General features: G+C 35.0%; 1 protein-coding gene across 1 annotated transcript in view; it reads right to left on the reverse strand.

Moving 5' to 3' along the window:
• Window positions 1-26,378, reverse strand: part of LOC150106600 (uncharacterized) — a 468,912-nt gene that overhangs the window by 137,689 nt on the left and 304,845 nt on the right. Inside the window, exons 12-14 of the mRNA XM_090393439.1 lie at window positions 22,779-22,942; window positions 16,577-16,716; window positions 1,044-1,218 (exon numbers count right to left, since the gene is read on the reverse strand). Coding sequence (XP_090249565.1) covers window positions 1,044-1,218; window positions 16,577-16,716; window positions 22,779-22,942 — 479 coding nt within the window. The remainder of the gene's footprint in view (window positions 1-1,043; window positions 1,219-16,576; window positions 16,717-22,778; window positions 22,943-26,378) is intronic.

Genomic DNA, 26,378 nt, shown 5'->3' on the forward strand with positions numbered 1-26,378 from the left:
ATACTTCCTTTCATAACTTCCATCCCTGAACGTTACGAAAGGAAGCTATGAGCATGAGGGCGACGAGTGGTTTCTTTGTGTGGTGAGAGCAGGAATGGTCAATGAGTGGTATGATAAACTTTGTGTTTCCTAAAAACGACCTCCCACGATGAGTCTTTTGACTCCATGGAGGCCTAGCTAATAATAATAATTTAACTAAGCAACTACTGTCTGGTACACACTAGCAGTGTAATATATATATATATATATATATATATATATATGTGTGTGTGTGTGTGTGTGTGTGTGTGTGTAGAAAATTTTTTAACTTGGGTTTATTATGTATTCAAGATACCAGGTAATTTTATATAAACTTGGTTTTTAATCCTATTTCCCAAGTAAGCAAACAGATAAGTAAGTCAAGTTTGTGCCTGTACGTAGTGCAAGTCTGAGGCAACTTGTGCACTATGTGCAGGCGCAAACTTGACTTACTTATCTGTTTGCTTACTTGGGAAATAGGATTAAAAACCAAGTTTATATAAAATTACTTGGTATCTTGAATACATAATATACCCAAGTTAAAAAACTTTCTACATCTATCTCTCATCCTGAGATTTTATTTAATAAGGTCAAAGCACCTTGTGGTAACTAGTGTAAGTAAAATTCATAAGCTCTGCATTACTTCAACCTTAGCATTGTTAGGTCTGTCTCCCATTGATGAGACCTCAATAAAGGTCAAAACCAGTATGGGTAGTGACCATTGTCTTTAATGCATAGCATCATACATCTCCACAAGGGGATGTGCTTTATATTAAGGGAAGTGATCAGAGCTTAATCCACCTTTATCACAAGTTGCCTCAGACTAGCACTACCACGAGTTGCCTCAGATTTGCACTACGTGCAGGAACAAACTTGACTTACTTGTCTGTTTGCTTACTTCGGAAATAGGATTAAAAACCAGATTTATATAAAATTACGTGGTATCTTGAATATATATATGCATGCTTCTGATATAGTATTATATAAATTTAAAGGAGCCAGATATTAAAAGAAGTTAAAATTACCATGTACAGTTATAAGTGCTCGAGTCGAGTACACTGCTCCAAATTGATTTAAAACAATGCACTGATATCTTCCTTCATCTCCATCCTGTATGTTTAGTATATGTAATAAGCTGGTATGTATTCTAACATCTCTTTCTTGATCGACTAACATCTGTATATGGGTCCAGCTGATAAGCTGAAGAAAAACCAACAGAAACACATATATGATCGGGAAAAGCAATTTTCATAAACATTAATTTATGAACCTCTCTCTATATATGAATGAATTAAATTTCATCTAATTCCAATTTCCTTCTAAAAAGCAATATAAGTGACACCACTTAAAAATATTTATTACAACTTTCTTGATTTTGACAGAGCCATTACTATAACATTATCATAGAATATATGCCACAAAATATAATCATTTTAGTAATCTTTTGATATTCCTTCTAGCTGTTGGTGGTAAACTGTCTCAAGAGAATTATAAAATAATTAGCTATCTTTAATTTTAAAAGCAAGTTATTAATTCATATTTTTTAATATATAAACACTTATGCAACACATTATTACTGTATCTTTCTAATAAATGAACAAAATGAAGGACAAAGTTTTCAGCATAACATAACTCCTGCCTTCTTTTTAATTCTTTTTTTAATGTTTCCACACACATGGCACCCATTATGTTATAAGTCTTAATGGTGCCATGTGTGGCTAAGTGATTAGAGAGAAGAAAGGAATCTGTAATAAGTTTCTTGAAGAGTTGGGTTATATTCATTGTTGAAAAGAGTATGGAGAAGACTGCTCTATCCTTTAGGACAGAAGTATATGGAAGAGAATGAGAAGTTGGTTCAACAAGCTTGAAGATGAATATATGGTTGTTGACCAGCAGCTGCCCAAGTTCACATGATTAGAGGAGAGAGGGAAAAAATGGTGAAATGGTGATGGCCACTGCAGTGGACCAGCATCTCTTCTGGATATGTTCAACATTCCAAAGTGGTTTTTCATCCCAAATATGAGAATAACATTCTAAGATTGGGTGGATTTGCTTTACTACTCTTTGGGCATAACATATTTATTCTAGAATAGGTTAGACGTAAAAGCCAACCTGGTGGGGGCAGATTTTGAATGGTGAGCAGAATGTTATCAAATGTGATCAAAAAAATATTATCAAAATGGCTAGATGATTAATGTCTAAGGCACTGGCCATAGATGATCTTGAGGTTTGAGTTGTCTGAGGTTTTATAAATGACACAAAGGAATGGAGTGCACTATCATCAGCAAATCGAATAGGATTGGACATTAGTAAGAGAAGATCATTGATGTATAAAGAGAAAGCATGTAGATGAAAGCACAGAACCTCAGGATATGCCAGCACATTGATGGAAAAATCAGATTGGAGGTAGGATCATCCAACATGTCAGATGAGTATGTCAGCTTGTAAAGGCCATAGGATGGGCATTAGTCTGGAGCACAAACTCTTATTACAACTAGAGGGAGAGGGACACTAACTGGGCCAGAGAAATTATCCTACTGATGAAAGATTACAGAAAACATGTTGTGGGCAGCTTGTGGTATAGTAAGATGATATGCCTTGACCTTGGTTGACTAAACAAGAGTTGGAGGACTGATGCCAAAAGGTCTGCCTCATCTTTACGTGATGTTACTACTGTTCCATTGGGATGAGGGGAAAGTGGAAACATAGTAGGGCAGAAGTTTTGCCCAACAACCTTGGCAAGGGACCAGAAGCTCAACTGCCATTGAAGCAGGAAGCAAGAACTTGAGCAACCTGAACAAATGCTGCATTTTTAGCCTGGACTGTTTTGTTACATTTGTTGGAAAACCAAAGCTCAGCTCAGATAAGGGATAGTAATTAGAAATATACAGTACAAAAAAAAGAAGAAGAAAGAGAAATAATTTCTAAATGAAACTCCAGTACATATATCTTCAAATCACATCTTCAAATAATGCATTAAGCCCAACAGCCTGTTATGGCCAAGTAATTTGGCTGTGATAAATTAAATTATGCTAGGAAAAGATAGTTACACCTATCTCCACAGGTCGATGTCTATCAATGGAATGTATTCTTCAGACAGTTAAATAAACTGGCTGTGTGGTTTTGAAAATTTGAGTTTCTGGAAAGAATAAATCTGCTACTTGTGTGGAAACATACATTATACCAGTGTTTCCCAAACTGTGTTCTGCAGAATGCTAATATTCTGTGAAATGTGAACAAGTGTTCCATGAAAATTTGTAATTATTAATTAAAAAAATAAAATATTATTAGGTATAATGTTGGAAAGCATTATATCTAAATATTATCTATTAACATTATATTATCTGTAATGAGAGGTTTCTGTGGTTTAGAAGTTCACATGGTATATTCCGGTAACTGGACCACATTTTTTTAATAAGCTATATAAAACACAATGAATTAATAAAAGACCCGACAAAGTTCGTAAGTCGTTTGACTTACATCTTCATGGATAAAAGGTAACTGAAAGTTAAAACAACAAAAAAGAGATTAACAGTTCATATTGGTAATTGGACCACATTTTTTTTTAATAAGCTATATAAAACACAATGAATTAATAAAAATTAATGAATTATTAAAAAAACGTGGTCCAATTACCGGTATGAATTGTTAATCTCTTTTTTGTTGTTTTAACTTTCAGTTACCTTTCACCCCTGAAGATGTAAGTCAAACGACTTACGAAACTTGTCGGATCTTTTATTAATTCATTGTGTTTTATATAGCTTATTAAAAAAATGTGGTCCAATTACCAGAATATACCATTAATATTGAACTATTAAAATAATAAAATATTAATATTATACTTAATATTACCCATGTATAATAGGTAATACCTATTTATAATTCAAAAACTCAGAAACACCAATCTCATTAAAATGCAATTATTTTTTCCTTTTAATTTGTATTGTTTTGGTATGTATGTATGTATGGATATAACTTTTCTTATGTAAAATTTTAATTTTAATTAAATTTAATTTTAATTTTATCATTTATACATGTATATTATTATTTCTGCTTTCAAAAATAAATGCATTTGAGCATTAATTATAAGTGCTCCATAAATATAAATGTGTTCTGTAGTGAATATAAGTGTCCTATAAAAATAAATGTATTCTATAGTGAATATACGAGGGTGGTCTGAAATGTTCTCAGCCTCAACCATAGATGGCAACACTATTGGCAAGATTTTTTTTTCTAAGTTGATACATCTGTCATAAGCATCCATGTGAAATTGCAAGTCATTCTATCAAGTAGTTTGTTTATACAGCTGTCTGAAGCAAAAGTGCTGTCTGTATCCCTTGAAATGGATAAAATTGAGTATCGTGCAGTTATAAAATTCTTTGTAAAAGAAGGTTGAATGCCAAAAGAAATTCATTCAAAGTTCACAAAAGATTACAAACATTCTTCTCCTTTTTTCAACAATTAAGAAATGGGCTGCCGAGTTTAAATGTGGCCGTACCAGCCTTAAAGATGATCCACGTGAAGGACGTCCAAAAAGGGTAACAACACTAGAAATCACTGATCCAGTGCATAATATGGTATTGGATGACCGGCAAGTCAAAGTGCATGAAATTGCTGAGACTATAGGCATTTCAAAAGAACATGTAGGATACATTTTGCATGAAGAATTGCAAATGAAAAAGCTTTGTGTAAGATAGGTGCTGCACTTGCTCATAGCAGATCAAAAACGCACTCGCATGAAAATCTCTGAACAGTGCTTGGAGCATTTTAACAGGAATAAAACTGATTTTGTGCATCAATTTATTACTATGGATGAGACTTGGATTCACCATTACACACCAGAATCGAAACAGCAGTGAAAACAGTGGACAGAAGACGGTTGTTCAGTACCAAAGAAAGCAAAATCGGTTCCATCAGCAGGAAAGGTCATGGTATTGGTGTTTTAGGATGCTAAAGGCATTTTGTTTATTAATTATGTTGAAAAGGGTAAAACAATAACCAGGGAATATTATTCCAATCTTTTAAACAGACTAGACAAAAAAATTCACCAGTTTGCAAAGGAAAAAACCATCTTTCATCATGACAATGCACCTGCCCATAAAGGTGTTTTGCCAATGAGAAAATTAAGGGATCTGCACTATGAATTGCTGGACCATCCACCGTGTTCCCCTGATTTGGCTCCCTCTGACTTCTATCTCTTCCCAAAACAAACTCTTCCTCAGCTTTTGGTCAGAATCTTTGAATCAATAGGTGATTGCAGGCTGTAAAGGGGTATTTTGCAGATCTTACTGAGAACCACCACTGTAGGGACAGAATAATGGTGCAGGAGCATCGCTGGAATAAATATATTAGTCTTAAGGAAGATTATGTAGAAAAATAAAAATAATTTTGACATCATAAATTCGTTTTTTCATTGTTAGGCCGAGAACTTTTCAGACCACCCTTGTAAATGTTCCATAAATATATTGTGAGATGAAAAATGTTCCATGACTAAAAAAAGTTAGGGAAAAGCTGCAGTATATCATGAAGAGGAGACAGGGTGAAGTATCAGGAATTCATTAAGGGTGTATCCTTTGAAGGTCACACACCACCTAAATACTTATCATACCTCCCTCCGTGATAACATTTACTGAAGCACTCAACACCAACTGCCACTTTCTTCCATTCACTAACTAACCACATGCCATGAGACAATTCAGCTTCCAGGGATAGTCCCAAGTTTTCTCCTAAGTTGCCATGAACTGCAAAATTTCCCCTGTATCTATACTGTAAGATTCCTCTTACCAACTTGTACATTCTATGATATCATTCCTTTCATCCACCTATTCAAACTCTGAAGACCACATTTTCCTTCAGTCCATCCTCTTATGCATAACTCCATAGGCAAGATATTATGTTGGTTACCTGACAAGTAATCTTTTCAACATCTCATTCTCCTGTGAAACCAGATGATAATATCAGTCCAGAGAAGTCAAGATGTTGTCTTATCAGAGCCTTATATAATGTTGAAGAACAATTTCTTTGTTCTATATTCAGTGTGGCCTCTAAAATTTAACTTCCTGTCATAATCAACCACAAGATCACTAAACTCATCAAGATACCCAGTAGTGGTGATAGTCCCAAATACCCAGTAGTGGTGCCACTTAGTGACAAGCAGAAAAAACTTACCACCAAGCAGAGCCACTCATCTCCTAAGGCAAGCGCGCACACACACACACACACCAAAGGGTCCTGATCAAAAGACATCCTCAACAGAAAACCACAGTGGGGGAAGGGGTGCTAGAACCCAGGAATATACGGAGATTAAGTATATTCAGACATGTATTTTCATATAGAAGTAGGAAAATGGTGTATCATCATATTATAAAATACTCTGGATAAGAAATAGTTGTAAAAAGTTTTATTGCTTGGTTACAAAGTAAATTATAATTTACTTTGTAACTTATAATTTATAAATGTTTATTCATGTAATCATAAATTAAATCTAACTTGTTTTTTTTTTTGTTTTTTTTTCCCTACTAGAGGTCATGCCACTGAGTAGCATGTGATCAAATCATTGTTTCTCTAGCTTACGGTTTGAAATGTAATGCAGCTTGTCTTGTATATTTATGTATGCTCCAGATGATGATCTTGATATGAAGATCGAAACATCGGGATAATAAAAAGAGTTATTTTAACGTGGTTGTAGAATCCATAATTTCAAATATGAATGATAATACTTCCTTCACAAACTATGGTTGCTTACATTTGGGTAAAGGATTAAAACAAGATTGTAATTTCGTGCCTATTATAATTTACTTTTTTTAAACAAGCAAAAAAATTTTCTGAAACATCTCTGATACAGAGTATTTTAACAGTATGGTGAAACACTATTTTATTGCTTGTATATGGAAAATACATGACTTTCTGCATTGATTTATCCTCTGCATTTTTCTGGATCTATCTGCTGCTGATAAGACTTCGATAGAGTTTGAAAGCTGCCACCTACCACTGTGAATAATAATCATTCCCATAATGCATAAAAAGATACACATCCAAAAGGATGTGTGCTGCATTATAGGATACTGAGGCAATTGATGTGAAGTCAATAGTCTCTATATACAAGTAACTTAGCGGTGAAGATTTTGCTTAAGCTTGGATAACAGACTGAACCAAGAATATTATTTCTTGACCACTATAATTTACTTTGTAACAAATACTTCCTACAATTTATTCATGGTGGTTTCTGTATCCATTATCTGGTTATTCTATGCTTGGTTTTTTGGAATTATTGGGTACTGCAGTCCTGATATTTTATTATCCTTGTCACTTGATGTTATTTGGGTAAGCTATCCATATCCATGGGGCTTATTGTTGTTAGGGTTAGGGATTACTGTTTCACAGGCTTCACCAAATTTCTGTTTTAATTTATGTTTTGGTATGATGGAAAGTCTGCCTTTCCACTCAAATTCTGTGGCCAGTTTAAAGGACTCATTTTCCATTATTAAGAAATCTGATGTGTCATTTACAGTCTTCTTTTCTTATTGGTAATGTGTGTCCTGGTTCCCCTTTAAGAAAGTTCTTCAATTTAAGTCTCAGCTCTGGCAAGGTTCCAAGGGAGTGCAAAGAGGGTAAGATAGTTTCATTAATATATTAGGAATGGTTGTCCAAGTATTGGAAAAGTTGGTTAAAGGTAAAATCCAATAGTAGGTGGATAGGGATATGATACTCTACACTGGAGTGCATGGCTTTATAAAGGGTAGGTCCTGCCTGATATTTATTGACATTTTATAACAAAGTGACAGTGGACTTTGATAAAGGAAATGGCTACACCAAGGTACTGCTTGACTTTGCAAAAGCATTTGACAGAATACTACATGGAAAACTATCACAAAAGTTGGAGCAAATGGAAATGGATATGATGCTTATAGCATGCATAGGTGGATGACTGACAGACAGACAGACACCGGATAGTAGTATATGGTGGAGCAGAATCTAAGAGAATGCACGCAACTAGTGGAGTACCTCAGGGTTCTGTACTAGGGCCACTACTCTTTAATTTATATATCAATGATATAGGGAAAAATTTAAGGGGAGATATTCAGTTGTTTGCTGATGATGTGAAACTGCAGAGGACAATAATTGATAAAGGTGATGTAGATATCCTGCAGGATGATTTGATTAAATTGGCATTTGGGCAAAGGATAATGATTGTCAATTTAATGTTGCAAAGTAATGTTATACGCTTTGGGTTAAAAAGGTAACATACTGTGTATCACATTAAGTACTGGATTGCAGGAAATTGATAAGGCTAGAAATGTGGAGATAATGGCGGACAGAGAGTTGAAGTTCAGAGGGCATATTACAAAAGTTAGTGAAACAGCTTCAAGGATTACTTGGATGTTGAAGTAAAGATAGGGAAATTATTATCCCTCTTTATAAGGCTATGATTTGGCCACATCTTGACTACTGTGCACAGCTTTAGTCACCTGAATTTCTTGGGAATCAGGAGGTGGTAGAGAGGATTCAGAGATGAGTGACTAAGCTCGAGACAGGTCTGTGGAATGCTCCTTATGAGGATAGGTTTAAGGTGTGTGGATTGCAAAGTTTGGTTAATAGACAGATTCTAGAAAACTTATAAGATATTAAAGGAGTTTTATAAAAGTGATGCAAAGGAAATTTTTCAATGTATGACAAATAGAGCCAGGGGTCATCCATGGAAGTTGTGTATGAGTGTAAGTAAGTTAGTAAGATGTGCAGACCAGATTTTTTGCATGGAGAGTGGTGAATAAGTGGAATGTTACCAGAATTAGTTGCGAGTGTCCTGACAGTGAATGAGTTTAAGGATAGGTATGATGTGTTTTGTGTGTATAAATGTTAATGTGGGTCTCCCATGTTGAGTCATATATATATATATATATATATGTATATATATGTATATATATGTATATATATATATATATATATATATATATATATATATATATATATATATATATACAGGGTGTTCGGGATAAATTTGACAGTTTCGTAAGGAAAAAGAAAATCTTCTTTGTATCTATTAAATTTAATGAATTGACAAAAAAACATTACAGGCAGAGTTAATTACAATACTATCAACAAGATTTACTCAAAATAACCACCATTAGCATCGATCACAGCTTCAATTCTGCTTCGGAACCTCGAACAAGCTGATGCTACAGTCTCCCTGGGAAGGGCCGCAAAAACTGTTTTAATTTTATCCATTAACTGGGCTTTTGTATTACTGGAAGTGCGATTGGTGTCTTTTTCAACTGCGCCCCATACAAAATAATCCATGGGGTTAAGGTCTGGGGAGTTTGGAGGCCAAACATTTGGACTGGTGAAGTCGTAGAAATTTTCAGACAACCATTTTTGACTTTTCCCAGAGGTGTGGCAAGGGGCCGAATCCTGCTGCCATACATACGGCCTACCATTGGCTACCCTTGTTATCCAGGGCTTGACTACAGTTAGCAACTCCACGAACAAAGCCCGAATTCCAATGCCAGGGTTCTTCAACACCTGTTCCTGCAGATTTGCGAGGAATTCTGCTGTACGAACGCAATCAGATCGTCTGCTAGGGATCTTTCTTCTTGTTACATCCTCGTAGTCACCATTGCAAGTCTCTAGTTCATGCCTGATTGTTTTTACTGTATTCAGGGAGCATTGGGCAGCAGTCGTAATATCCTTATTTTGATGGCGGGCACGAATCATCATGATACAAGTTATTCTCTTCCATGATTCAGGTGGGTTCCAGCTATCCATCCTTTCTGACATCTTGTATATGAATGAAGAAGGGTCCAAACTTTTAAATGAAGAGAAGTGTGTGTTAATACATGTAACTTACGGAAAAATATAATTAATTATAAATATGTCAAATTTATCCCGAACACCCTGTATATATATAAAATATAATTTTTATGCAGGTAATCCCTGAAACCTGAAAATTATTTCAAGGGTTCCTCCAGGGTAAAAAGATTGAGGAAGACTGCTGTAGATGAATCAAATGTAACTGCAGTAGAGATTTCTTTCTTTCATTATTTACATGGTGATCACCATTCATTATATAAAAGTTACAGTAAAGTTTGTCTCCGGCACATTATGGAGATAAACTCTTGTCTTTATAATGTGTTGGAGTAATAATTTTTCAGACAATATGAGTGTTTGTATTTTGGTTATAAAAGTGTAACACATAAATGTTGCTCTTTTATAACCATTTTTCACATAGTCACATGACCCAACTTGTTGAGAAAAAGAAAACAAACCAAAATGACAGAAACAATACTATTAGTTGTGTGCATACAGCAATGTATCTTATTAAATATTAAAATCCTGTTAAATATTAAACAGTGTCAATTGTGCAGCAACTGAACTAGCAATTGAGAACAAAAAAATAACTTATTAAGAGTTATGCATGAAAAGAGCTATTATGAAAGCAGAACTCTAAAAGTTGTCCTGTTAAAATTTTCCTTTAATATTACTGTTCTTCAAAATATAATTTCTTTTCTTACTATTTTCTTTATTTTATTTTATTTTTGTGAATTATATATATTTGTTCATTATTAAATTGTGTCTTTTGTTTAATAAACAAGTAGCTATGCAATGAATATGTTATTATTTGTTTTTGTGTTCTTTAATGGCATTAAAACATAGATAGATAAATGAATCCATTTCATAAGCATCTACAAGCTTTACACATCAATTTAATAATTTTGACTTTATGTGACTGTGGAGCTAAAGTTTTCTTACTGTAAATATTTTTGACACTTATTATTCACCACATACTGCCTTCATTGAATCAATCAATGTTTTCTTCACAGTCTGCCACTGAGATTCCAAAGTTTGGTTTCTGTTTCAAACTATTTGTTTTTTCCTGAATACTGTTTGGATAGTTGCATCTACAGTTTACCTGTAAAAGCTGTTCAACTTGAATTCTTTTTAAAACTTTCTTACATATTATTCTTTTCAATGTGATATTCATTTTTATCCTACTTACAACTAAGTGATGATCCTCTATATAATCTGGTATCTCGAACCAGAATGAAGATATCACTAAGTCAGAGGAATTGCCTGTAATTGGGTTTTTCATTCTGCAAAACAGGCAAACCAGCCAGAAGAATACACACAGTTTTTACATATACAATACACTGACTTCATAGCCTTAGGGCACAAGCATTTTCCAGCTGTCCACTACAACCACCCACTTGTCTATCAGAATAGCAGTACAAAGTGTACACAGAATTCAATGTGAGTTATGAACACTTAGTACTGTCTAAACAGTTCCAAAATGCCAGGGATTCAAGCCATTCAGTATAAACTGCTTCTCTCTCTCTCTCTCTCTCTCTCTCTTCCCCCCCCCAGCCCCTCCGGGCAATGCCCATTTGCAAAATTAGTGATGTCTCAATATGCATAAGCAGCAGTATAGAAAAATGCATCATTTGTATGGTTTGGCATGTTATTCATACTTTCTGTAAATACATAAGCATACTCATGCACATTTATTGCACATATGAGGTGGTATCAAAAAGTTTCAAGACTAGTTTTGTAACATGCCAACAGATGGCAGTACAAGGCTGCACGCACAATCACAGGGAGCACCGATCTTCATAAGTCAGTGTGCTAAAAGACATCATCCTGTGTACATTGGAAGCTGTGCAACTGGTGCTATTCTGACCACGTGTGTTACCACATCTGCGATTTTCATCATGAACAGCAAGTTAGAACAAAGAGCGAACATGAAATTCTGTGTGAAACTGGGCAAATCTGCAACAGAGATGTTTGACATGATTCGGCAAGTTTACGGTGATGCCACAATGAGTCGTTCAAGGTGTTTTGAGTGGCAAGCGTGCTTCAAGAGTGGAAGAACATCACTGGAAGACCTTCAACGAGCTCAAACCCGAAAATGTCAAACCATTCGGCAACTTGTACATGAGGATCGTTGGAGAACACTCCACAACATTGCTGCCATTGTCAGTGTGTCATATGGAACAGTCCAGGCAATCCTCACGTGTGATTTGAACATGCACCATGCTGCTACCAAATGTGTCCCCAGGCTGCTGACTTAGGAGCAGAAGGAACACCGCACCGAAGTCTGCCAAAAACTCCATCAGTGTGCCGTGGATGACCCGTCCTTCATGTCAAGGATCATTACCAGTGAAGAAACTTGGGTATACGGGTATGACCCTGAGACGAAGCAACAGCCTTCACAGTGGAAGAACCCATCATCTCCATGACCGAAAAAGGCAAGGCAGGTCCGCATCTCGACCAAGTGCATGCTCATCGTATTTTTCGACATTTTCAGCATTGTGCATCGAGAATTCGTTCCCAGGGGACAGACCATCAATAGCAAGTTCTACTGCCAGGTTTTAAGATGTCTGAGGCAGGACATTCGGCGAAAGTGACCGATCTGTGGCGCACGAAAAACTGGATGCTCCACGACAACAATGCACCCTGTCACCGAGCTCTCCTCACATGCGAGTTTCTAGCCAAAAACAATATGATTTCACTTACGCACCCGCCCTACTCACCAGATTTGGCTCCTGTGGACTTTGCCCTCTTCCCAAAGATGATGATCCAACTCAAAGGTCGCCGTTTTGACACCACTGTGGAGATCCAGCGCAAATCGCAGAAGGTGCTCAACACACTTCGAAAAGAAGACTTCCAGGACACATTCCACGAGTGGCAGGAATGTTGGGAGACCTGTATTTCCATGTAGGGGAACTATTTTGAAGATGATTGTGTGTAAACGTAGATAAATAAAGTAATTTCTCGTAAACAGAGCTAGTCTCGAAATTTTTTGATACCACCTCGTAACCAGGATCTCATAAGTAATGCATTTTGCCTTTAAATCCATTCCTTTTGGCCTGCTAGAAATAATCACTAGTGACAAGTGACTAATTTCAATAGCAAAAATTTCTGAGAGATTTATAATGGAGTGGTACATACTTCCTGGGTATTCACATTCTATTAGATGGCAAGACTGATTAAACTAGCTAGTTTCTAGAACACTAAAGTGAACTTATTGATTTGCTATTTCTCTTCCAAACACAAAGCCTATAACAGATATTTTAGAATTTGTTTAATCAGCAAGAACTGACAAATGTTTTGGGAGAAAAATAATGCAATATTTTTAAGATATCCTTTCTGGTTCCACATCATACTCAAATGGTTCTGGTTTTGTAATTTTATGCTTAAGTGATGGTACACTTCTCAATCCAATATTTGTATCACTTGCTCTCAACATAAATTACTATCAGTTTATCAATGCTTTCAAAGAATCACTTATACTTGTCAAAATAAGAGAATTAATAAAAAGAAAAATCTGCCTAATATTATATCATCATCATATTTATTCCTAACATATATGTGGGGAGGGGGGGGTAAGCACAGGATATTATGATAGTAGTACATGAAAAAGTTACAATCATTAACTTTCTGAATAGATTTTTCTCAAAATTAGCCTGTTTATTTGTCAAGATTCACATTCTATTAGATGGCATACTATCAGATCTTATATTTTTGTCTTCTAAGATACTTTTTACTGCATCATTCCACCAAGGGCTTGGTCTTCTTCTTCTTCTTGGTCTTATTTCCTGCCATCCTAACAAAGAACACTTGTTTTCCTTACCCGCCCCCCATTCTGTTTAAGTGACCATATCATCCAAGATTAGCTCCGTTAACACATTCCCGAATGTTAACAATATCAAATTCAATCATAATATCCTCATTTTTAATACAATACTATCACTGATGCTATCTGTCCACCCCTAATCTTTCTCAAACTCTCATATTTGTACCCTCCAGTCTTTGATGAAGTATTTTATTTCTAACTCAGCTCTAAGATACATAAGTTAAAATTGGTTTGAACACTGTCTTGTATATGACTAGTTTAATGTTTGGACTAATTTCCTCTCTTATTCCATATTTATTATTTATTTAGCATATGGCAATCTACAGCAGTTATAAAGGTGCATGTACACAAAAATCAATATAAGTATGTAAAAAGTAAGTGACAAACAGTTGGAGTAAAACAAAAGACAATTACACTTTCAATGAGCAAAACACTTATAAGTTCTCTGATCTACAGCAGGTGTTGTCACCTCCAGGAAGATGTTTCTTTGACCCGTATATGCATGAAGACTGCACTCAGTGGAAATATGGTGGATTAATTGATTCAGATGCTCACAGTCACACTCCAGTGAGGAAATTTTTCCCCACTTCTACAGAAAGCTTGCACATCTTCCATGGCTGGTACAAATCCTGTTTAGTGTTATCCATATCTTTCGGCCCAATTCCATACCTGGGATGCTGAGACAATGCCTATCAAACCAAGTTTCAAGTTGGGCATTAGTATTTGTGTTCCATTCCCGTTTCCATTGTTCTTTGATATTATAGTTGGTCATTCTCAGATGTTTAGCTTCATGGAGAGGAGGCTTTCTTGATTCCAGTCTGTTGAGCTCTAGTATGTTGTTGTGTATAGGCAATTCAGTATTTCTGAGTATTTTATCATATTCTCATAGCAGAGCGTCACGTCTTTTTAGGTTTGTGGTATTATGTTACTCAGAATTAGGAGCCAATAGACAGGAGTTGTTTTCATGGTTCCAGAGATAAGTCGCATTGGGGTATTAAGCTGACGATCAATTAGTTTAGTGTGGCAGCTGTTGAGCCAAACTGGAGCACAGTACTCTGTCACCAAAAAAACCAATCCGGGTGCAGATGTCAATGCATTTGCTGATGCACCCCAAGAAGTGCCACATAATTTCTGGATAATGTTGTTTTTAGTTCTTATTTTTCCAGCTATGTTTTCAGCATGTTTCTTATATGATAGGGTACGATCAAATGTAACTCCTAGGTATTTAGGATATTTGTTATGGCGTAGGACTGAATTTCCAAATGGGATGTTCAGCTCGTCATGTGTCAGTTTATTGTTGAGATGGAAAGTTGCCACTTCAGTTTTACTCTGGCTTGGTTGCAGTCTCTAATTTTTAAAGTATGTATGCATAGAGGCAAGGTTGTTTGTGAGAATTTCCTCTGTCCGTCTTAATTCTCTATTCCTGGTGGCTAACGCTATGTCATCCACATACAGAATCTGGCAGGTCAGTTATGTATAAGCTACATAAGAGAGGGGCCAGTTCTGAGCCCTGTGGTAGGCCATTGTTAAGTTTCTTCTTACTGATATTTTCTCCAAGAACAACAAGGAAATATCTATTGCTGAGCATATTATTAACAAGCTGTATTGTTCTTCAGCACGGTAGTGCTTTCATTAATTTATACAGCATGCCCTCTCTCCAGATAGTGTCGTATGCAGTAGTTAGATCAAGGAAAACTACAGAAGTTTTTAAATTTAGTTGAAAGCCCGCTTCTATATAGGACGTAAGTGCCAGAACTTGGTCAACAACTATGATTGAGCCTAAAGCCTGCCTGTTCTATCAGAACATGTTCAAGGATGGTATTGCTTATGCAGTTGTACAATAGTCTTTCCAGTAGCTTATATGCACAGCTTAGTAGTGTAATTGGATGAAAGTTTTGTGGGTTCCATTCCATATAAATTTATTCAACTGACTTCCTACCATACTAGTTTTGCTAATTCTGTTGTCAATTTCCATATTTAATTTGCCATCTTCACAAAGAACTGTGCTAAATAGCTGAAACAATTTACTTATTTTTTATAGGTTTTCTATTCAGGATGCAGCTGATTTTTTCAATATTTCAACCTATTTTCAATGTCTTTGTCTTTTTTATAGCTGACCTTCAAACCAAATTTATTACAGCAGTTATTCAATTTAGTTAGGAAATGTAGACTTATACTGGATTTATTTAAAACTATAACATCACCTGCATGGAGTAAAGAGATGATATTAACATCTCCAATTTTGATATCACATTTACTACCACTTTCACTCATAATGTGATCCATATGGATGAAGAATAACAGTGGAGATAATATGCAATAAAATTTCCTTCAATTCTAACTATTGACTAACAACTTATATATACAAACTATGCACTGCTTCATGTCCCATTTACACCATATAACTGCAGTGCTTTGAAAAGATTTTTTTTTTGGCACCAGTCATATGCCTTTTTCAGGTCAATAAAGCTTAAATACAGACCATTGTTATATTCTTATGAATATGACAAGGGAAAACCTGATCCTGACAACTTCTATCAGAGGTTATCAGGATGATCAAGTAGAACTCAACTTGTTCTTCTCCAAGCTTCATTTCCACAATTTTTTCTTAGCCAATTTTTAAGTATGCTTTCCTAAATCTTACCAGGAACACTCAGTAAACAAATTCTCTGCAATTCTCACATTCAGCTTTATATTTCAAATTTTATATTCCATTACTACTATCATCATTTCTACTATCACCTGTTGCTCAGTAGTACTTGTTTAAGAAAATAATACTAAACTGCCAAGATAGTCAATAACAAAATCATTAAAGCATTCAGTAATTATACTCTAACACTTATAAGAAATCACATAATGATAGAGGATAAAATAAAAGGTTACTCTCTCACTAGTAATGCTTTCTTTCAGATTAAAAATTTTTCAATTTACCTTGTTATCTTTTCTCCAGTAAAAGACAGGAGGTGATGTATTCATAATGCTTGTTGCTTTGCAAGATAATGTTATGTTTTCTCCCTTTAAAGCTATCTGAGTTTGTGGTTCTTGAATAATTACTGGTTTTGGATAAGTATCTATAAGAAAAAAAAAAGAGAGAGAATTGCAAACAAATGACATTTTATCACTTGTATATATGTGAAATGTTCATAAGAGCATTTAATCTAAGATAAATATCTAAAATCTTCAAGATCCAAACTTTACATCTTATTTGACACTTTGGATTGTATGTTTCAACGGTCTATTCTGTGTATGTGTTTGTGCACTTATGCACACACACCCACCCACATTGCATGTACATACAAATAAACATAAAATCCCAAATCCCGTTTGGGATATTTTGTTAATTGCGTTTCAACTGCAGGTAAGTTAGCTGGTCTGAAAGGCAGGGTTTTATGAACCCTGAAATTTAAGTTTTTCAACCTGGAAACAGGCTAACATCGTCAATGTACCTAAGCCAGACTTTGGGTTTTAAAGTATAGGAATCTACAGCACGGGGTGATGTATTCATAATGCTTGTTGCTTTGCAAGATAATGTTATGTTTTCTCCCTTTAAAGCTATCTGAGTTTGTGGTTCTTGAATAATTACTGGTTTTGGATAAGTATCTATAAGAAAAAAAAAAAAGAGAGAGAATTGCAAACAAATGACATTTTATCACTTGTATATATGTGAAATGTTCATAAGAGCATTTAATCTAAGATAAATATCTAAAATCTTCAAGATCCAAACTTTGCATGTACATACAAATAAACATAAAATCCCAAATCCCGTTTGGGATATTTTGTTAATTGCGTTCCAACTGCAGGTAAGTTAGTGGTCTGAAAGGCAGGGTTTTATGAACCCTGAAATTTAAGTTTTTCAACCTGGAAACAGGCTAACATCATCAATGTACCTAAGCCAGACTTTGGGTTTTAAAGTATAGGAATCTACAGCATGTTGCTCCAATGCTTCCATATAAAAATTAGCAATTGGGTGGTGGTGGTGGGGGGGGGGGATAACAGTGAGCCCATAGCTGTGCGTCTTATTTTTGTAGGTAGAAAGTGTTTTGCCACACAAAAGCCAGAATGTAGTACATGTGCAAAGAGCACTGTGATATCAGGCAGGAATTTGTGAAAAGGGTAGAGATGTCAAAATTGACTAACAAATCACTTTTTTTTCAGTGTGATGTCTTTAATTTAGTTTACAAAGTGTTGCGTGTTTTTAATATAGGAGGGGGAATGGCCTACTAGCTCCTTGAGTATTGATGCTAGTTTCTTGGCTAGATGATAAGTGGGGGACTGTCGATTTCTTCAACTATCAGCCAGAACGTACATCCTGCTTGTGAATCATGGGAAAACCATAAATTCTCAGGGAATGAGCGTAGTGTGGAAGTAGTTTTTTAACTGCATCCTCGGGCCATAATGATTCCAGATGATGACTTTAATATGAAGGTCAAAATGTTGGGAAATTAACGTAATTATTTCTAACAAGGTTCTAGTCTGAAGAAAAGGCAGAAGTTTTTATTGTGCAGAGTCTGAAGAATTCTAGGCTCTGCACAATAAAAACTTCTGCCTTTGGCCCACTCTGGAGTCTATCAAATATCTTGCCAGTATGAGTTATCATATTCTGGCCAAACTGTAGTCAAGACTTGAAGAATACACAATCTCCACAAACACAGATTCGTTTGAAAGAAGATTAAGATTCCCCATAAAACCAATTATCTCATAGAATGCTTATATAAAGAAAGTTCTGAAAACTTGCTGCATTATACAAATCTAAACAAGAATGATAGACTGAAGTTATCCCCTTTTATAAGAAGCAGTACTTCTCCATGATTTGCAAAGTTAATTACATTTTTAATTAACTAATGATCTCTTGTGAAACCTGTTTTATTAGCACCTTCCAGGATTTGAAAGGTCCTAATAATTAAATAACTAAATCCTGAAACACATCCCAAATCAACTTCAACAGAGTTCAAGATTGGTGCTATTAATGTAAGAAGCATCAATAAAAAAAAAAGAAATAGAACTAGCAGAAGAATTAGATAAGTGTCAGATCAACATAATAGTTGTGACTGAAATACAGAAGACAAAAACAGGCGAGATCTTTCTAAGCAACAAATACAAAATGTTATATTCAGGCGATAACAATCAGGGAAAAAGAGTAGCTATAACATTCGACACTAAATACAAGAATAATCTTCTTGAATGGCAGGCAATATCAAGTAAGTGATATGAGCAAATATCAGAATGGGGAACTGGACAATGAGACTTATTTGTGCTTATGGTCCCACAGAATGTCCTACTAAAGATAAAATGGAGAAATTTCAAGGCATTAGATAAGGCATATGACTAATCAAATCAAGGAAAAGTTGGTCCTTGCAGAAGAGGAAATGATTACAAGATGTAGAAATGTTCTGGAAAAATTTGGATAAAAGAGCACAGCTAATAATAATGGTAAGTAGTACCTGCTGGATTTCTGTTTAGGACATGGACTAATTATTACTAAAACTATGTTCCAACATAAAAATGTGCAAAAATTCATGTGGAGAGAAAATGCAAGAAATAAAAAGTCTCACTGATTACGTTACTGCTAGCGATGTTTCACCACTGGTTCAGGACACAAGAGTATATACAGAGGATTCAAAACAGAAAGTGACCACTATTTAGTTTTGAGCAGGATAAAACTGAATTTCATACTGAAATGAAGAGTGAGTAAGAACGTTTTAAAATTAATCAAAGTTGAGTGGATTTTGGAGGTGAACTATAGACTAGAATACACAAACATCATTCAAGAAAAAAATACAAGACCCAAATCTTAGAGATTCAGTGGCAAACCCTGAAGAAAACAATGATTGAATGTCTTGTGTAACTACTTGGAAAGATTAGTAATGAATCAAGCAGTGTCAACATGATAATAGAAAACATTCAACAGGTTTGCAGTCAAGAATATATATTCATAATTGAAAGTAGAAAAAGTAATCAAAAAATTGAAATGTGGAAAGGCAAGTGGAATAGATGATATTTGAAAAGTTTTACAAAAGTAAATAACATTGAACATGAGAATTAAAGAGTTATTTCCCTACTGAATGTTTCAGGTAAGATTTATGCAAGTATACTTGAATTTTTCTTAGTAAATATGGTGAAGAACAAGCTGGATTTAGCCCAAACAGAGGTATTTTCACTTTTAAGAAAAATAGTGAAGAAATCTTGGGAATATAACAAGTATTTCTATTTAAGCTTCATAGATCTGGAAAAGAAATTATAAAGAGGGTAGCTCTTTAAAATGCTACAGGTTATATGGTGTAAATAGAACATTATATTGAGCAATACATAGTCTCTATTTAAGTTGTAAGTCATCAGTTGGAATTGAAGGAGGTACAAGAAGATGGCTTGATGTTCTATCAGGTGTGTGAGTACACATTATCTCCACTGTTATTCATTTATCTACATGGACTGCATTATGAAGGAAAGTGGTATTAAACCTGATATAAAAATTGGTGATGTTAATCTTAGTTCTCTGCTTTATGCAGATGATGTTATACTTCTGAATAAATCCAATACAGGTCTGCAAGATTCCCTGACTAAATTGAATAATATTGTAATAAATTGGGTATGAAAATCAGGAATAAAAAGACAAAGATAATGAAAACAAGCAGAAACATTGAAAACATCAACCGTATCCTGAATGGAAAACCTATAAAAATAAGCAAAACATTTCAGCTATTCAGGCACAATTCTTAGTGAAGATGGTAAATTAAATATGGAAATAGACAACTGCATTAGTCAAGCTAGTATGGTAAGTCAGCTGAATAAATTTATTTGGAATAAGAAAAAAATTAATCAAAACACTAAATCAGTTGGATACAAGACTGTGTTCAAACCAATTTTAACTTTTTGAGCTGAAACCTGGGTTAGAAATAAAACACTTAATCAAAGACTGGAAACCACAGATATATGGAGGGGGGGGGGGGGAGACTGGAAAGTTCTGATTAAAACATAGAACAAAAATTATATTAAAGCAACTTATATAAACACAAGAAAGAACATACTAGTAGCAGAGTTATGAAGGTAATTTATGTTCTTATATCCTTGTATGTTCTTTCTTGTAGTTATATCAGTTGCTTTCCCTCCACACACACACACACACATGCACCTCATAAAGAGTCCTGAGAAAGCTTAGTGAAGTGAACAGATGACATCATGGCAGTATCATATTAAAAATGAGGATATTAGGAAAGAACTTGCCTTTGTTAGCATTCAGAAATATTAGCAGAGCTAATCTCAGATGGTATGGTCACTTAAACAGAATGGGAAAGGAAAGATTAGCAAAGAACAAGTGTTCTTTGCTAAGTTGGAAGGAAAAAGACTCAGAGGAAGACCAAGATGTAGGTGGATTGATATAATAAAAAAGTGCCTTATAAGACAGAAACATTATATCTGAAGTTGGAGTCTTAACAGATAACAGATTAATTTGGAGGAAAATTGTTGATTGGAAGTTAGTAACGATGTAACTTTTTCATGTAGCATTATCATAATATCCTATACTACACCCCCCCCCCATACCTTCCCAAGGTATATGAGAAGAGCAGTTTGGTTTTAGAAAAGAGCAATGAACTATTGATCTGATTTCTGCTGTAAGAGAAATGATGGAAAGATACTTGGAATTTAGAAAAAGCCTGTTTATTGCACTTCTTGATTTGGAAAAATCCTTTGATTGGGTTCAACAGTGTTGGAGTTTTGACAGATAACAGATGTTACATCGTTACTAACAGAAATTAATAATGATGTTCCTTTTTCATACAGTACTATCATAACACCCTGTAAGCTCCCTGAGGGTACATGTATGGAATTTGATTATGACATTAGGATCTGTATTTAGACCATGCACTCTATCTCGTGTACGTGTAGTTCACATGTTTTCATTGTTGAATCTGTTCTAATTGTTTAATTTGAAAGTCATGCTAAAGACGCCTTTGACACTAGGTCAAATTCTATGCTAATAAAAATTACGTAAGTAAAATCCATGATGTTTAATTAATTAAACTTTAAGTTTCTGTCAATGATCCCTCCCCTTTCACCTTCTTCAATATTTCACTATTAATTGCATACTATGCATCCCAAAACTGCTTATCAAATTTCAAGATCTTGCACTTCGCAACATTAAACTGACAGCTCCACTCACTTGTCTACTAACACAATCTATTGAGATTCTCCTACAAAGCCACAACATCTGCTCTACTCCTCATTGTTCTTCTCAATTTTACATCATCAGCAAACAACTGCATATCTCCAGTTAAGCCTGTCCTAATATCATTAACACAGAAGTTAAACAATAATGGCCGCCAAGACAGACTCTTGCAGAACTCTGCTAGTGACCTTCCTCTTTTGAGATACCATTCCTCTATATACAACCTGCCGATATCAATCTCACAGCCAATTACCTATCCACATTACTAGTTTTTTATTCAACCCCATTTATTTTGATTTTGTTACCAACTTGTCTGACAATCCATCAAAGGCCTTTGAAAAATCCAAGCATACCACTGTATTATGCACTCCCTTATCCAATGAATTTGTCACTTTGTTGTAGCACATAAGCAGATTACTAAAACATAACATTCCCCTAACAAACCCATGTTGCCCATCATAATGAGTTCTTCAGTGGTGTACCAGTGGTACCTCCTTTTCTTATACACAGCATATACATCACTTTCTATACCATCAGCTAGACACTCACTTATCTATGTTACATGTTTATCCTGCCTACCATCTTACTGAGTTTATATAACAGCCTTGCATGTGGAATCCTGAAAAACACATTTCAAAATTATCTTGAATTCACAATTAAAAAGTATCTTGGTATTTCCATTTTCCTTACCTGCTTTGCTATCAGTCTATTATATATTACAGATGAAATGTGGCATCTGGCACCAGCTGTAGAATGTACTTTGATTTCCATTTTAATATTCTTTATTATTGTTGACACACTGAAAAGTACTGTAGTACTATCAAGTAGGATTTTTTAATTTTTTTACTTAATGAAAAATATTATTTATTCATTATTATGTAATAAACTTACTCTCCTGATTGCACACATTAGAATAAAATGTTTATGCTATAAATTATTTCTAAGCACTAATCTTGAAGACTTACTTACCACAAGTTAAGTTTTCAGAAATTATGTCAAAGATAGATATATCTTTCAGAGATTCTGGATATCCACATTTTGCAATGATAATAGACAAAAAGCTATGTGTCTTCAGCCAAGATGGAAACCATGCAATATTACAATCACATAGTAGATGAGTAGTATTAAGTTGCCTTAAAAATATAAAAATATCCTTAATTTATTGCATTTTAAATACTAAAACTGAGTCATTCTCAATATCTTTATTTTAGAAATGAAAAGGAAAATACAACAATCCAAATACTTTTCAAAACAGTTATACATTTATTTGAATACAGAAGTTAAAATATGTGCAATATAGTGGCATCAAGATTATAACAGAAATTTTTTTTTTTGCTTCTGGTGAGTTAATGTTATGCTGTGGTTTGTGGAGAGAATAGGTGTGGTGAGCAATGCTGACTACTAGACTACTACTACTACTGTGATCACAGCATGAACATAACATGTGATCATATCAAAAACAAATGCAATTAAGTGCATTTTTGACTACACCTAATACAATCACAGCTCTCACTAAAGCAAACTTTGTAAGAACCACAGACAGTGCTAGCTTATTATAGTAGATAGTTTTCTATAGTGAACTGTTTTACAAAGAGAAAAATTATGGAGTATAATGAAAAAACAAGATTATTCATTACATTTAGTACAAGCTATAAGAAGTTTATATAAAACTACAAAAAGTTATAGTTAGGTAATAAATTAACATAAGAGACTGAAATTTATCAGGACAGGGAAGTAGTTTGTCTCCAACTCTATTCGATACATACACACACAAACAAACATGTGTGCAAACACACACAACACTCTCTCTTTCTAATCAAAAATATACAGATGCCTGTCATCCCAATCTTAACTAATATAAAAGGCATTAATATGGAAGTTAGTATTGGTATGTTGCTGCAGGGAATTCTCTTCCATTCATGCAGTAAAGCATTGGTGAGGTCAATCAGTAGTGTCAGGTGATTTGGCCTGGCTCACAATAGGCATTCCAATTAATCCCATAGGTGTTCGATGGGGTTTAAGATCAGAGCTCTGTGCAGCTAATCATTTTCATCAACACTCATATTTTCAAACCATTTCTGCCCAGATCTCACTTTGTAGACAAGGATACAGGAAAGAACCTTCACCGAACTATTACTATAAAATTGGAAATCCAGAATTGTCCAGAATGTCATTATAGGCCACAGCTTAAGATTCTCCCATCGAACTAGGGGAACTCAGTCCAAATCATGAAAAACAATCCCAGACCATGATACCTCCTCCACCAAAGTTCATAGAAGCACAACACATTTGGGCTGGTAGCATTCTCCTAGCATTTATCAAACTCAGACTTGTCCATTGGACTACCAGATGGTGAAGTATGGTTCATCACTCTGGAAATGTATTTCTACTGCTCCAAAGTCTAATAGCAGCAAGCTTTACATGACCTGAACTGACACCTGGCATTGCTTTTGTTGGTGTAAATCTTGGATACATGCACCCAAGACTTACATCAACAAAGGAATAGTAGTGAGTGTTTCAATCGAGGACAGTCAATTTTTTCACTCCACATGCTTCAGCACTCAGCAGTTCCATTCTATGATTTTATCTGGCCTATCGGGTTGTGATTATGCAGTTGTTGCTCCTAGGCATTTCCACTTCCCATTGAAATCACTTATAGTTAACTCAGAAATTTCCCAAACTGAGTTGTTGCAAAAGTGGTATCCTATGATAGTGCTACATCAAAAGTCACTGAGCTCTTCAGTAGAGCCCATTTACCGTTAATGTTTATCTGTGAAAATTGCAAGACCATGTGCATCCTTTTATACCTATATGAGTCATGACTGTGATGTCCATAGCGATAACCACTACTACAGAGGAGTTTCCAAATATTTTTGATCAGATAGCATATGTGTAATGTGTACACACACAGTGCAGTCCATATGTTTTAGAACTTGATCTGCTGCATGTATAGTACTGGAGTGATCTATCAGCAGATGGACAAATGAGGTTAGTTTATGTTCTTCAGTAGTGTGTGAGTTATAATGTGTGGTGTAGAGTGCTTTTTCTTTGTACATCATGGATATGGAAGTGAACACAGAATTGTGATTAAATTTTGTTTTAAAGCAGGTCTTTCTGCTACAGAAATCCTAGGAATGGTACAAAAGGCATATGGAAATGGGGCTCTGAACCAATCTAATGTCTTCAGGTGGTATTCATAATTTTGTAGTGGAAGGGAAACGAAGATGATAAGAGAAATGGCCGTGCAACATCAACTTGAACTCAGGAAAACATTGCCACTGTTGCTAAGATGATGAAGAATGGTCATTGAATCAAATCAAAGATGATAATAGAGGCTTCAAACATCCCTAAGATGTTGTTCTTCGGATTCTTAGTGAAGATTTGAGAAGAGGAAGTTGTGTGCATGATTTATCCCACATGCCTTGACAGCTGAGAAGAGAAGATCGATACGTCATGTCAAGACAATAATTGCAACGGTGGATGCAGACAAAACTTTGACAAAATTATGGGAGATGAGAGTTAGTGTTTCTCCTACGATCCTGAAACAAAGCAGCAAGTTCTGAATGGGTTGGTGAGACATCTCCCAGAAGAAAGAAATTGAGGTTCCAAAGGTAACACACCAAAAAGATGTTGATAATTTTTTTTTTTGATTCTCCAGGCCTAGTGCAAAAAGAATTTGTACCAAAGGAGAGAACAGTGAATGGATCGTCTCCTGAAGCACATTCGCTGTGTCTGTCCTGGCACATTCCAGTCAAGTTTTTTTTTTTTCCCCGATACATGATAATGCATCTTCTCACAAAGCTGTAAATGTGTGTCACTTTTTGACACACACACGAAAAGTATCCCTTCCCTTTATCACCAGATTTATTCCTTCAGGACTATTTACTGTTCCTAAGTTGAAATGAAGCTGAAAGGACACCTATTTGTGGATGTTCTAGCCATCAAAAAACCTATAATCAGTGAATTAAAGACAATTGAATAAGTGGAATTTCTGTGGTTCTCTGAAAACTGTATGACAATGCTAAAGACTGAATAGATGCCAAGTGATCGTATTTCAAATAAGAATGTTTTTTTCTTTTTCTCATGTGTTTTTTTATAATTTTTGTCCAAAAACTATGGACTGCTCTCTCTCTCTTTGTGTGTGTGTGTGTGTGTGTGTGTGTGTGTGTGTGTGTGTGTGTGTGTGTGTGTGTGTGTGAGAGAGAGAGAGAGAGAGAGAGAGAGAGAGAGAGCTGTTACCAATACCATTGTATTGGTAATAGTTCTTCTGGTTGACTTTGATTACGAAGAGAACCTTCAAAAATTAGTTTCTGAATGAAATAAAATAAGCCAACAATACAATCTAAAGATTTCACAGAAGAAAACAAAAAGCAGGGCACTTATTTTAGGGCAAAAGGCAGAGATCATATCAGATCAAAAATAGTCATAAAAGATAAAATTATACCACATAATTCAGTTTAATTATGTAGGCTGCATAACATATCTAAAACACCAAAATAAATAACATATTTAAAAGACAAAGATACAGATAGAAAAATAAATAAAGATTTCATAAACTATGTGGAACAA

Source organism: Typopeltis vanoorti, chromosome 5 (assembly GCF_054136105.1).
Source record: "Typopeltis vanoorti isolate ZY-2024b chromosome 5, IOZ_Tvanoo_1.0, whole genome shotgun sequence".
In the NCBI taxonomy this organism is placed as follows: domain Eukaryota; kingdom Metazoa; phylum Arthropoda; class Arachnida; order Uropygi; family Thelyphonidae; genus Typopeltis; species Typopeltis vanoorti.